Source organism: Hemitrygon akajei, chromosome 11, assembly GCF_048418815.1.
Source record: "Hemitrygon akajei chromosome 11, sHemAka1.3, whole genome shotgun sequence".
Lineage (NCBI taxonomy): Eukaryota > Metazoa > Chordata > Chondrichthyes > Myliobatiformes > Dasyatidae > Hemitrygon > Hemitrygon akajei.
This window is the reverse complement of record NC_133134.1, coordinates 3,185,387-3,199,499: the sequence shown is the minus strand read 5'-3', so window position 1 is coordinate 3,199,499 and position 14,113 is coordinate 3,185,387. Positions and strand designations below refer to the sequence as shown.

General features: G+C 54.5%; 1 protein-coding gene across 4 annotated transcripts in view; it reads left to right on the top strand.

Annotated features, from left to right (window-relative positions):
* Positions 1-475: 475 nt before the first annotated feature.
* Positions 476-14,113, top strand: part of LOC140735233 (glucagon-like peptide 1 receptor) — a 43,628-nt gene continuing 29,990 nt past the window's right edge. Inside the window, exons 1-3 of one of the 4 annotated variants that reach the window (XM_073060056.1) lie at positions 476-861; positions 2,426-2,525; positions 11,223-11,330. In XM_073060056.1, the coding sequence (XP_072916157.1) occupies positions 11,249-11,330 (82 nt within the window). In that variant the 5' untranslated portion in view covers positions 476-861; positions 2,426-2,525; positions 11,223-11,248. Of the gene's footprint in view, positions 862-1,208; positions 1,307-2,425; positions 2,526-11,222; positions 11,331-14,113 lie in introns of those variants that run through there. The other 3 variants (XM_073060055.1, XM_073060054.1, XM_073060057.1) reach the window with 3 other exon arrangements.

The following is a 14,113-nucleotide window of genomic DNA, read 5'->3' as shown; positions in this document are numbered from 1 at the left end:
GCTACTTATCTAACAAAAGATGTGCTTGCATGGAGTGGGTCCAGAGGAGGTTCTCAAGAATTATCTCAGGAATGAAAGGATTAACTTATGAGGAGCGTTTAATGACTCCGCATCTGTACTCGCTGAAGTTTAGAAGAATGATAGGGTGGGGGGGGGGGGTGGGGTTGGGGAAGATATCTCATTGAAACCCATCAAATATTGAAAGATCTAGATAGAGTAGATGTGAAGAGAATGTTTCCTATAGTGGGGGAGTCTAGGACCAAAGGGTACAGCCTCAGAATAGAGGGGCGTCCATTTAGAACAGAGATGAGGAATTTCTTTAGCCAGAAAGTGGTGAATCTGTGGAATTCATTGCCACAGACGGCTGTGGAGGCCAACATTGGGAATACTTACTGCAGATGTTTGTACATTTGTAATTCAGTAAAGGAGTCAACGGTTATGGGAAGACGACGGGGGAATGCGATCGAGAGGAAACATGAATCAGCCATGGTGGAATGGCGAGGCAGACTTGATGGGCCAAACGGCCTAATTCAGCTCCTGTATCTTATGGTGACATTACAACCCCGTGTGTCTTCCATTAGTATCTCAGTCTGGGGAGAGAAGACGGGAGGAACAGAACATGGCCGTGCAAAGTGAGCGTCGGTGACGGATTTGACATTTACAGCGCTGATTTAACAGAATTTCAGACTGAATTGGGAACCTTGAACTGTTTAAACAAGAAGTGACGCCTATAACTCTGAGTTGATCTTTGCTCCTGTGAATTCTGTCCCACACACACGGGGAACACTGAACAGGCTGGAATTCAGAGACTCCGGGACCTTAACGCAGAATGGTAGGCTGGAATATAATGGAGGGGTTCAGGTGGGTTTAAAGAGTATTAGTGAATCTGGAGGCTCGATTTTCCGACTTTTCTCCTCTCTTGCCTATCACCTCTCCCATGGACCACTCTCCTATCCTATTCCACCTCCCGGCTTCTCACTTCATCCCCCTCCCCACCTGCCTTCACCTATCTCCTATTCGTTCTCCTGACGCTGGCGTCCTCCCGCTTCCTCTCCAGCCCTGATGAAGGATCTTAATATAAACATCGACCAGCTGACTTCCTCCAGCAGTTTGTTTGTGTTACTTGATTCTAAAGGCTTCTGTCTTGGTCCTTGATCCTCACCTCAATCACCATCTCCTGGCCGCTTCTCATATCAGTGTCGGGATCACAGCAAGCGCGCCGCGGCCAGCCTGAGGTTTCTTTTTGGGGGATATGATTGGGATCTTCCTTATTCAGCGCCGGGGCTCTGCGGTGGAACCTGTCACCGTGAGTATTTGGATCAGTAGCAAGGAGGGCCCCGGCCAGGGCACCAATGTGCGCCCTCCATCAGACCGTATACTATAAGACAAAGGAGCAGAATTAAGCCATTCGGCCCAGACATACTGCACTGCCATTCCATCATGGCTGATTTATTGTCCTTCTCCTGTACTTCTCCCTGTAACTGTTGCAAGGACGTGACTGGGGACGAACCCGAGTGCAGGAGACAGGGTAGAGAGGCGCTAGCACAGTCGCGAACGTGGAGTAGATACCCAGGAGAGTCTTTTCTCGGAGACCAGGTTCACGTGGAATATCCAGGGAATGGTGCGGAGCTAAGAACGAACAGTCCTAAGGAATCAGGAAACGAGGTTTACACACACTAGAATTGACCAATGAACTGGCAGCTCATTGCTGTGACTCCCGGGTTCGTATCTGCAGTCCCTGATGGAAAGCAGGTGTGCTGTAATTAATGGAACTGGGAACAATTGGGAATCAGACGAGGGGATTCAGGCCCAATCAAGGGGATGGGGGATTGCCAGCCAGGACCACGACAGTAACTTTGAAACCCTGGCTAATCAAGAACCTATCAACCTCTGCTTTAAATATACTCAATGGCTTGACCTCCACAGATTCAATGTCCTCTAACTAAAGAAATTCCTCCACATCTCTGTTCTAAAAGAACGTTCCTCTATTCTGAGGATGTGCCCTCTAGTCCTAGACTCCCCCACTATAGGAAACACCCATTCCAATCCATTCTATCTCGCCCTTTCAATATTCAATGAGATCTCCGTCAAACGCTCCTCATTCGGTAATCCTTTCATTCTCGTGAGAAATTGGGTCCAGAGTGGAGACGGTAAAAGTCACCAAACCCAGCAACGGGCCCAGGGATCCCAGGGACGGTCACCTTGTTCCCGGCAGCTGGGAGTCGAGATGTTTGTGCCGGAGAGTCCGCGGTGTGATATATTGTGCGACTCTGTTTTATTCCGACCAGTTTCACGGCTCTGGGGTAATGCGAGGACCCGGTGTTGAGCACTCCAGGGGCCCGCTGTTGACACGGAGCTCGGTACAAATTCCTACCGGAGCCGGGACACGATCCCTCTTCACGGCGCCTCTCTCGTTTTCCTCCAGGCTGCTTCCGACGCGCTGTTCGAAGACACAGTTCGGAGGTGGTGGCAGTACCGCAACGAATGTCTGGAGAACACTGTGTACCAAGAGAATCGGTTAACAGGTACAAAAGCGCCCACTATCCGCCTCCAGTTTACCCTGCTAACAGCCACAGTAAGCAGGTGATGGGAAGAAGCTGCTCCTGAACCTCCTCCCTAATGGCAGGAATGAGAAGAATTAGGCCATTCAGCCCATTGAGTCTGCTCCGCCATTGCACCATGGTTGATTTATCCCTCTCAACCCCATTCTCCCCCCTCCTTCCCGTAACCTTTGAAGCCCTTACTGATCAAGAACCTGTCAACTCCCGCTTTCAATATACCCAGTGATTTGTTCTCTAAAGCCGTCAGTGGCAATTAATTGCACAGATTCATCACTCTCTGCCTAAAGAAATTCCTCCTCACCTCGGTTCCAAGTGTATGTCCCTCTATTCTGAGACTGTGCACTCTGGACCGAAACTCCCCCAGCATAGGAGATACCCTCTCCCATCTACTCTAGGCTTTTGAACATTCAATGGATGTCACTGAGATACCCCACCCCCGCCTCCCGTTCTGAACTCGAGTGAGTACAGGCCCAACACCGTCAAACGCTCCCTGTACGTTAACCCTTTCATTCCCGGTATTCTGGTGATGGTCATTTGGACCCGCTCCAGTGCCAACACATCTTCAGATAAGGGCCTGAAACTGTCACGGTACTCCAAGTGTGCGACTGACCAAAGTCTCAGCATTATATCCTTGTATTTCTTGTCCTCTCGAACATTGCATTTGCTTTCCTCACCACCAACTCAACCAGCATTAACCCTTAGGGTGAACTTGCACGACAAGTCTCTTTGCACCTCTGATTTCTGAATTTCTGTCCCGTTTAGAAAATAGTCTGCACCCTATTTCTTCTACCAAAGTGTACAGCCATACACTTCCCTATATAATATTCCATCTGCCACTTTGCCCATTCTCCCAATCTGTCTACGTTGTTATGCAGACACGCTGCTTTCTCAACACCATCTGCCCCCCCCCCCCCCCCCCACCCCACCACCACCTATCTTTGTATCTGCAGACTTGGTCACAAAGCCATCAATCCCATCATCCTAATCATTGACATGTAATGTGAAAATACCGGTCCCAATCTGACCCCTGCGGAACACTAGTCACCGGCAGCCAACCAAAGTAGACCCCCTTATTCCTACTTTGTGCTTCCTGCCAGTCAGCCAATCTTCTATCCAAGCCTCCATCTTTCCTGTAATACCATGGGATTTTATCTTTCTTAGCAGCTTCATGTGTAGCACCTTGAAAAAGGCACGATCAGGTTCCCGATGGTGAGGATCCTTGGTGATTGATGCCATCTCCTGGGACACTGTCCCTTGAAGACATCCTCAGTGTGGGGAGGGTTGTGCCCGTGATCCAGCCTGCAGAGTCTATAACCCCAGTGTAACGTATGAGACTCGATGTGAGGGGGGTTGTGCCCGTGATCCAGCCTGCAAAGTCTATAACCCCAGTGTAACGTATGAGACTCGATGTGAGGGGGGTTGTGCCCGTGATCCAGCCTGCAGAGTCTATAACCCCAGTGTAACGTATGAGACTCGATGTGAGGGGGGTTGTGCCCGTGATCCAGCCTGCAGAGTCTATAACCCCAGTGTAACGTATGAGACTCGATGTGAGGGGGGTTGTGCCCGTGATCCAGCCTGCAGAGTCTATAACCCCAGTGTAATGTATGAGACTCGATGTGAGGAGGGTTGTGCCCGTGATCCAGCCTGCAGAGTCTATAACCCCAGTGTAACGTATGAGACTCGATGTGAGGGGGGTTGTGCCCGTGATCCAGCCTGCAGAGTCTATAACCCCAGTGTAACGTATGAGACTCGATGTGAGGAGGGTTGTGCCCGTGATCCAGCCTGCAGAGTCTATAACCCCAGTGTAACGTATGAGATTCAATGTGGGGAGGGTTGTGCCCGTGATCCAGCCTGCAGAGTCTATAACCTCAGTGTAACGTATGAGACTCGATGTGAGGGGGGTTGTGCCCGTGATCCAGCCTGCAGAGTCTATAACCCCAGTGTAACGTATGAGATTCAATGTGGGGAGGGTTGTGCCCGTGATCCAGCCTGCAGAGTCTATAACCCCAGTGTAACGTATGAGACTCGATGTGAGGGGGGTTGTGCCCGTGATCCAGCCTGCAGAGTCTATAACCCCAGTGTTTGACGTATGAGACTCGATGTGAGGGGGGTTGTGCCCGTGATCCAGCCTGCAGAGTCTATAACCCCAGTGTAATGTATGAGACTCGATGTGAGGGGGGTTGTGCCCGTGATCCAGCCTGCAGAGTCTATAACCCCAGTGTAACGTATGAGACTCGATGTGAGGGGGGTTGTGCCCGTGATCCAGCCTGCAGAGTCTATAACCCCAGTGTAATGTATGAGACTCGATGTGAGGGGGGTTGTGCCCGTGATCCAGCCTGCAGAGTCTATAACCCCAGTGTAACGTATGAGACTCGATGTGAGGGGGGTTGTGCCCGTGATCCAGCCTGCAGAGTCTATAACCCCAGTGTTTGACGTATGAGACTCGATGTGAGGGGGGTTGTGCCCGTGATCCAGCCTGCAGAGTCTATAACCCCAGTGTAACGTATGAGACTCGATGTGAGGGGGGTTGTGCCCGTGATCCAGCCTGCAGAGTCTATAACCCCAGTGTTTGACGTATGAGACTCGATGTGAGGGGGGTTGTGCCCGTGATCCAGCCTGCAGAGTCTATAACCCCAGTGTAATGTATGAGACTCGATGTGAGGGGGGTTGTGCCCGTGATCCAGCCTGCAGAGTCTATAACCCCAGTGTAACGTATGAGACTCGATGTGAGGGGGGTTGTGCCCGTGATCCAGCCTGCAGAGTCTATAACCCCAGTGTTTGACGTATGAGACTCGATGTGAGGGGGGTTGTGCCCGTGATCCAGCCTGCAGAGTCTATATCCCCAGTGTTTGACGTATGAGACTCGATGTGAGGGGGGTTGTGCCCGTGATCCAGCCTGCAGAGTCTATAACCCCAGTGTTTGACGTATGAGACTCGATGTGAGGGGGGTTGTGCCCGTGATCCAGCCTGCAGAGTCTATATCCCCAGTGTTTGACGTATGAGACTCGATGTGAGGGGGGTTGTGCCCGTGATCCAGCCTGCAGAGTCTATAACCCCAGTGTTTGACGTATGAGACTCGATGTGAGGGGGGTTGTGCCCGTGATCCAGCCTGCAGAGTCTATATCCCCAGTGTTTGACGTATGAGACTCGATGTGAGGGGGGTTGTGCCCGTGATCCAGCCTGCAGAGTCTATAACCCCAGTGTTTGACGTATGAGACTCGATGTGAGGGGGGTTGTGCCCGTGATCCAGCCTGCAGAGTCTATAACCTCAGTGTTTGACGTATGATACAAACCAAAGGACAGAGTAGATGCTGAGATGAACCCCAGCAGATCTCAATTCAAAATTCCAAGACGAGGGAGGGGTAGTCATTTAAAACTGAGTGTGTAGAATCTTCTTGTGGGGAGGGTGAATCTCTGGAATACTTTGCTGGGGGGGGGGTGTTGGTATCAGGAAATGTAGAGGAAGCTTGACTCAAAAGCAGAGGATTGGAGAAGATGTTGCAGTAAATGATCACTTTAATAGTAGACAGCCACAATGGGCTGCAAACCAAGAGGGAACGAAAACTCAACAGGGAGGGTGACAGCGAAGGGCTACTGGTTGAGGCAAACTGATTTGTTAAGTGAACAAGGACAGTGGATGAGAACTGGGTTAAATAGGCTGCAGGTGATGAGTCTAGAATGAGTGGCTGGGTGGAGACTGGGAGGTGTCAGTGGGAGCAGGGTGGGAGGTGCCAGTGGGAGAGGGTGGGAGGTGTCAGTGGGAGCAGGGTGGGAGGTGTCAGTGGGTGCAGGGTGGGAGGTGCCAGTGGGGGAGGTGCCAGTGGGAGAGGGTGGGAGGAGTCAGTGGGTGCAGGGTGGGAGGTGCCAGTGGGAGAGGGTGGGAGGAGTCAGTGGGTGCAGGGTGGGAGGTGTCAGTGGGTGCAGGGTGGGAGGAGTCAGTGGGAGCAGGGTGGGAGGTGCCAGTGGGAGAGGGTGGGAGGTGCCAGTGGGTGCAGGGTGGGAGGTGCCAGTGGGAGAGGGTGGGAGGAGTCAGTGGGTGCAGGGTGGGAGGTGTCAGTGGGTGCAGGGTGGGAGGTGTCAGTGGGTGCAGGGTGGGAGGTGCCAGTGGGAGAGGGTGGGAGGTGTCAGTGGGAGCAGGGTGGGAGGTGTCAGTGGGTGCAGGGTGGGAGGTGCCAGTGGGGGAGGTGCCAGTGGGAGAGGGTGGGAGGAGTCAGTGGGTGCAGGGTGGGAGGTGCCAGTGGGAGAGGGTGGGAGGAGTCAGTGGGTGCAGGGTGGGAGGTGTCAGTGGGTGCAGGGTGGGAGGAGTCAGTGGGAGCAGGGTGGGAGGTGCCAGTGGGAGAGGGTGGGAGGTGCCAGTGGGTGCAGGGTGGGAGGTGCCAGTGGGAGAGGGTGGGAGGAGTCAGTGGGTGCAGGGTGGGAGGTGTCAGTGGGAGCAGGGTGGGAGGAGTCAGTGGGAGCAGGGTGGGAGGTGTCAGTGGGAGAGGGTGGGAGGTGCCAGTGGGAGCAGGGTGGGAGGTGCCAGTGGGAGAGGGTGGGAGGTGCCAGTGGGTGCAGGGTGGGAGGTGCCAGTGGGAGCAGGGTGGGAGGTGTCAGTGGGTGGAGACTGGGAGGTGTCAGTGGGAGCAGGGTGGGAGGTGCCAGTGGGAGAGGGTGGAAGGTGTCAGTGGGAGCAGGGTGGGAGGTGCCAGTGGGAGAGGGTGGGAGGTGCCAGTGGGAGAGGGTGGGAGGTGTCAGTGGGTGCAGGGTGGGAGGTGTCAGTGGGAGAGGGTGGGAGGTGCCAGTGGGAGCAGGGTGGGAGGAGTCAGTGGGAGCAGGGTGGGAGGTGCCAGTGGGAGCAGGGTGGGAGGAGTCAGTGGGAGCAGGGTGGGAGGAGTCAGTGGGAGAGGGTGGGAGGTGTCAGTGGGAGCAGGGTGGGAGGTGCCAGTGGGAGCAGGGTGGGAGGTGTCAGTGGGAGAGGGTGGGAGGAGTCAGTGGGAGCAGGGTGGGAGGTGTCAGTGGGAGCAGGGTGGGAGGTGCCAGTGGGAGCAGGGTGGGAGGTGCCAGTGGGAGAGGGTGGGAGGTGTCAGTGGGAGCAGGGTGGGAGGTGCCAGTGGGAGAGGGTGGGAGGTGCCAGTGGGAGAGGGTGGGAGGTGCCAGTGGGTGCAGGGTGGGAGGAGTCAGTGGGAGCAGGGTGGGAGGAGTCAGTGGGTGCAGGGTGGGAGGTGTCAGTGGGAGCAGGGTGGAAGGAGTCAGTGGGAGAGGGTGGGAGGTGCCAGTGGGTGCAGGGTGGGAGGTGTCAGTGGGAGCAGGGTGGGAGGAGTCAGTGGGAGAGGGTGGGAGGTGCCAGTGGGTGCAGGGTGGGAGGTGTCAGTGGGAGCAGGGTGGGAGGAGTCAGTGGGAGCAGGGTGGGAGGTGTCAGTGGGAGCATGGTGGGAGGTGTCAGTGGGAGCAGGGTGGGAGGAGTCAGTGGGAGCAGGGTGGGAGGTGCCAGTGGGTGGAGACTGGGAGGTGCCAGTGGGAGCAGGGTGGGAGGTGCCAGTGGGTGGAGACTGGGAGGTGCCAGTGGGAGAGGGTGGGAGGTGTCAGTGGGAGCAGGGTGGGAGGTGTCAGTGGGTGGAGACTGGGAGGTGCCAGTGGGAGAGGGTGGGAGGTGTCAGTGGGAGCAGGGTGGGAGGTGCCAGTGGGAGCAGGGTGGGAGGTGCCAGTGGGTGCAGGGTGGGAGGTGCCAGTGGGAGCAGGGTGGGAGGTGTCAGTGGGAGCAGGGTGGGAGGTGCCAGTGGGAGAGGCTGGGAGGTGCCAGTGGGTGCAGGGTGGGAGGTGCCAGTGGGTGCAGGGTGGGAGGAGTCAGTGGGTGCAGGGTGGGAGGAGTCAGTGGGAGCAGGGTGGGAGGAGTCAGTGGGTGCAGGGTGGGAGGAGTCAGTGGGAGCAGGGTGGGAGGTGTCAGTGGGAGAGGGTGGGAGGTGCCAGTGGGAGAGGGTGGGAGGTGTCAGTGGGAGCAGGGTGGGAGGTGCCAGTGGGAGCAGGGTGGGAGGTGCCAGTGGGAGAGGGTGGGAGGTGCCTGTTTGAGCAGGGTGGGAGGTGCCAGTGGGAGAGGGTGGGAGGTGCCAGTGGGAGCAGGGTGGGAGGTGCCAGTGGGTGGAGACTGGGAGGTGCCAGTGGGAGCAGGGTGGGAGGTGTCAGTGGGAGCAGGGTGGGAGGTGTCAGTGGGTGCAGGGTGGGAGGTGCCAGTGGGAGCAGGGTGGGAGGTGTCAGTGGGAGCAGGGTGGGAGGTGCCAGTGGGAGCAGGGTGGGAGGTGTCAGTGGGTGCAGGGTGGGAGGTGCCAGTGGGAGCAGGGTGGGAGGTGTCAGTGGGAGCAGGGTGGGAGGTGTCAGTGGGTGCAGGGTGGGAGGTGCCAGTGGGAGCAGGGTGGGAGGTGTCAGTGGGAGCAGGGTGGGAGGTGCCAGTGGGTGCAGGGTGGGAGGAGTCAGTGGGAGAGGGTGGGAGGTGCCTGTTTGAGCAGGGTGGGAGGTGCCAGTGGGAGAGGGTGGGAGGTGCCTGTTTGAGCAGGGTGGGAGGTGCCAGTGGGAGAGGGTGGGAGGTGCCTGTTTGAGCAGGGTGGGAGGTGTCAGTGGGAGAGGGTGGGAGGTGTCAGTGGGAGCAGGGTGGGAGGTGCCAGTGGGTGGAGACTGGGAGGTGCCAGTGGGAGCAGGGTGGGAGGTGCCAGTGGGAGCAGGGTGGGAGGTGCCAGTGGGAGAGGGTGGGAGGTGCCAGTGGGAGCAGGGTGGGAGGTGCCAGTGGGAGAGAGTGGGAGCAGGGTGGGAGGTGCCAGTGGGAGAGGGTGGGAGGAGTCAGTGGGATCAGGGTGGGAGGTGCCTGTTTGAGCAGGGTGGGAGGAGTCAGTGGGTGCAGGGTGGGAGGTGCCAGTGGGAGAGGGTGGGAGGAGTCAGTGGGAGAGGGTGGGAGGTGCCAGTGGGAGCAGGGTGGGAGGAGTCAGTGGGAGAGGGTGGGAGGTGCCAGTGGGAGCAGGGTGGGAGGAGTCAGTGGGTGCAGGGTGGGAGGTGCCAGTGGGAGCAGGGTGGGAGGTGTCAGTGGGAGCAGGGTGGGAGGTGCCAGTGGGAGCAGGGTGGGAGGAGTCAGTGGGAGCAGGGTGGGAGGTGTCAGTGGGAGCAGGGTGGGAGGTGCCAGTGGGTGCAGGGTGGGAGGTGCCAGTGGGAGAGGGTGGGAGGTGTCAGTGGGAGCAGGGTGGGAGGAGTCAGTGGGTGCAGGGTGGGATGTGCCAGTGGGAGCAGGGTGGGAGGTGCCAGTGGGAGCAGGGTGGGAGGTGTCAGTGGGAGAGGGTGGGAGGAGTCAGTGGGTGCAGGGTGGGAGGTGCCAGTGGGAGAGGGTGGGAGGTGCCAGTGGGTGCAGGGTGGGAGGAGTCAGTGGGTGCAGGGTGGGAGGTGCCAGTGGGAGAGGGTGGGAGGTGCCAGTGGGAGCAGGGTGGGAGGTGTCAGTGGGAGAGGGTGGGAGGAGTCAGTGGGAGAGGGTGGGAGGTGTCAGTGGGAGCAGGGTGGGAGGTGCCAGTGGGAGAGGGTGGGAGGTGTCAGTGGGAGAGGGTGGGAGGTGTCAGTGGGTGCAGGGTGGGAGGTGTCAGTGGGTGCAGGGTGGGAGGAGTCAGTGGGAGCAGGGTGGGAGGTGTCAGTGGGAGAGGGTGGGAGGTGTCAGTGGATGGAGACTGGGAGGTGTCAGTGGGAGCAGGGTGGGAAGTGCCAGTGGGTGCAGGGTGGGAGGAGTCAGTGGGTGCAGGGTGGGAGGTGTCAGTGGGTGGAGACTGGGAGGTGCCAGTGGGTGCAGGGTGGGAGGAGTCAGTGGGTGCAGGGTGGGAGGAGTCAGTGGGTGCAGGGTGGGAGGAGTCAGTGGGAGCAGGGTGGGAGGTGCCAGTGGGAGAGGGTGGGAGCAGGCCTGACAGCTGGGTGATCTGAAGATACATATTTGAAAGCTGAGGGAGATGAGGGATGGAACCAAGGCAGATCAGCCATGATGATGAGTCAGGTTGGATGGGCTGACTGGTCTACACCCCACTGCCACTTACTTGTTTTCTTGCCCTCATACTCTACACCCTAGTTTGGTTTGAGCAACCTGGGGTAGTTACACTGTGTGATGGAAAGGACAGCTGGGATTTCAGCAACATCTCATTTTCCATCTAGGTAGCTTCCAACCTGATGGCATGAATATTGATTGCTACAACTTCCTGTAATAGTTCCCCTCCCTCTTCCTCATTTCCCCACTCTGGCCTCTTACCTCTTCTTCACCTGCCCATCACTGTTACCTAGCCCCTCTCCTCTCTCCCTTCCTCCCATGCTCCACTTCCCCCTCCTATCAGATTCCTCCTTGTTCAGCCCTTTGCACCTTGCACCTATCACCTCTCAGCTTCTTTCTTCATCACTCCTCCCTCACCCACTGGGCTTCACCAATCACCATCCAGCTTGTCCTTCTTCCTCTCCCCCACATTCTTATTCTGGAATCTTCTCCCTTTTTTCCAGTCCTGATGAAGGGTCTTGGCCCAAAACACAGTCTAATTTTTGTTTCAATTTCCATAGATGCTGCCTGACCTGCTGAGTTCCTCCAGCATCTTGTGTGTGTGGCCCTGGATTTCCAGCGTCCACAGAATCTCTTGTGTTTCTGTGGGGATTAACATGTTACCTGTTTTGTGCTTTCTTCAGGTGTTTTCTGTCCCCGCTCTTTTGACATGCATATCTGCTGGCCAGACGGTTTACCTGGGACCTGGGTGAACGTTTCCTGCCCCTGGTACATCCCGTGGATCGACAGAGGTATTTGTTGGATGGCATCCCATCTCCCAGAGACTTTGTGGGACAGGGAACTTACTTCTCCACAGGTTTGGGGTTGGGAAACTGCAGTCCCTAGTCAGACCACACTTGCAGTACTGTGAGCAGTCTTCAGCCCCTTATCTAAGAATAGATTTGCTGGCTTTGGAGAGGGTCCAGACAAGGTTTATGAGGATTATTCCAAAAATGAAAGGGCTAATGTATGAGGAGCATTCAATACCTCAGGCCCTGTACTCGTTGGAGTTTAGAAGAATAAGGAGAGATCTCATTGAGACTTTTCGAATATTGAAAGGATCAGGCAGAGTGGATGTAGAGAGGCTGTTTCCTACGGTGGAAGACCAGAGGCCACAGTCTCAGAATAGAAGGACATCCATTTAGAACAGAGATGAGAAGGAATTTCTTTAGCTAGAGAGTGGTGAATCTGTGGAATTCATTGCCACAGGGGGCTGTGGAGGCCAAGTCTTTGAGTATATTTAAAGTGGAGCCTGATTAGTCAGGATAACAAAGGTTACGGGGAGAAGGCAGGAGAATGGGGTTGAGCGGGATACTAAATTAGCCATAATGGAATCATAGAGCAGACTTGATGGGCCGAGTGGCCTAATTCTGGTCCAGTGTCTTATGGTTTTATGGTCTCTTTCATCTTGAGACAGATATTCAGCTTCAATCTGATTTTCTGCTCAGTGAAACAGTCTGTCAGAGTTAACCCCTTATGTCGTCTTTACAGGGACAAGGCAATAAATAATTAGGGAAAAATATTTCTCCCAGTGGCAGAAATAAGAACAGTGAATAAGACCATAAGACAATAGAGCAGAATTAGGCCAATCAGCCCATTGAGTCTGCTCTACCGTTCCATCATGGCTGATCCTGGATCCCACTCAACCCCATACCCCTGCCTTCTCGCCATATCCTTTGATGCCCTGACTTCCACCTTAAATATACGCACAGACTTGGCCTGTTGTTTCATGGGGCATAGGTGGCATCGCAGTGTTGATTTCTTTAGTTAAATAAGGATATTAACACGTTGGAAGTAATTCACTGGTTTACTGAACACACGAAATGCTAGAGGAACTCAACAGGTCAGCCAGCGTCTAGGGAGGGAAATGGACAGTCAACATTTTGGGCTGAGACCCTTCATCAGAATCCTGGCTTCTGCCCCCCCCCCCTCCTTTCTGGCTCTGATGAAGGGTTTTGGCTTCAAATGTTGACTGTTTCTTACTGTCCAGAGATGTTGCCTGATCTGCTGCATTCCCTCAGCATTTTGTGTGTGTTCCTCTGGATTTCCAGCATCTGCACAGTCTCTTGTGTGCCGGTGGTTTACTGGAGTGATACTTGTGACGGGGAAGTTATCAGATGAGGAAAGGGTTATCTTTGCCAGAGTTCCAAAGAGAACAAGGGACTTTGCTGAAACATTTCATATCAGAGGGATATTGACAGGGAACCGTTTCCTCTTGTGGGAGAATCTAGAACAAGGAGCTGACTATTTATGAATAGGAGGTTTCAAATTTAAGTCAGATGAGAAGTACAGTTTCACTCTCATGGGTCTTTGCAACAATCTCCTCGAAGAGTTGGAGGTGTTTGGAATATTCTTCTCAAAAGATTGTGGGTCTTTAGTTCTTTTGAATATTTGAGAGACAGAGATAGTTAGTTTCTTAAGGTTGAGCCATTACTGGGGACTGGGGGAATGTGGAAGAAGGGTTACAATTATAGCTTATGGAATATGGGAGCAGCTATGAGGGTCCAAGTGGCTCCTGATTCATGAACTGGTAAAATATAGAACCATAAGAAAATCTACAGCACAAAACAGGCCCTTCAGCCCACAAAGTTGTGCTGAACATGTACTTAGAAATTACAGAGGGTTACCCATAGCCCTCTATTTTTCTAAGCTCCATATACCTATCCAGGACTTTCTTAAAGACCCTATTGTATCCACCTCCACCACCATTGCCGGCAGCTCAATCCATGTACTCACCACTCTCTGCATTTTATTAAAAAAAATTACCCTGACATCTCCTCTGTACCTACTTCCAAGCACCTTAAAATTTTCAGCCCTGGGAAAAAGCCTCTGACTATTCACAAGATCAATGCCTCTCATCATCTATACACCTCTATCAGGTCACCTCTCATCCTCCAGTGCTTCAAGGAGAAAAGGCCAAGTTCACTCAACCTATTCTCATAAGGCATGCTCCCCAATCCAGGCAACATCCTTGTAAATCTCCTCTGCACCCTTTCTATGGTTTCCACATCTCTCCTGTAGTGAGGTGACCAGAATTTTGAGCACAGTACACCAAGTGGGGTCTGACCAGCTGTAACATTACCTCTCAGCTCTTAAACTCAATCCCACGATTGATGAAGGCCAATGCACTGTATGCCTTCTTAACCACAGAGTCAACCTGTACAGCGGCTTTGAATGTCCCATGGACTGGGGCCCCAAGATCCCTCTGATCCTCCACACTGCCAAGAGTCTTACCATCAATACTATATTCTGCCATCATATTTGACCTACCAAAATGAACCACCTCACACTTAGGTGGGTTGAATTCCATCTGCCATTTCTCAGCTCAGTTTTGCATCCTATCAATGTACCGCTGTAACTTCTGACAGCCCTCCACACTATCCACAACACCTCCAACCTTTGTGACATCACCAAACTTACTAACCCATCCCTCCACTTCCTCATCCAGGTCATTTATAAAAATCACAAAGAGAAGGGGTCCCAGAACCTCTATGCAGAATATGACCCATCTACAACCACTTTTTGCCTTCTGTGG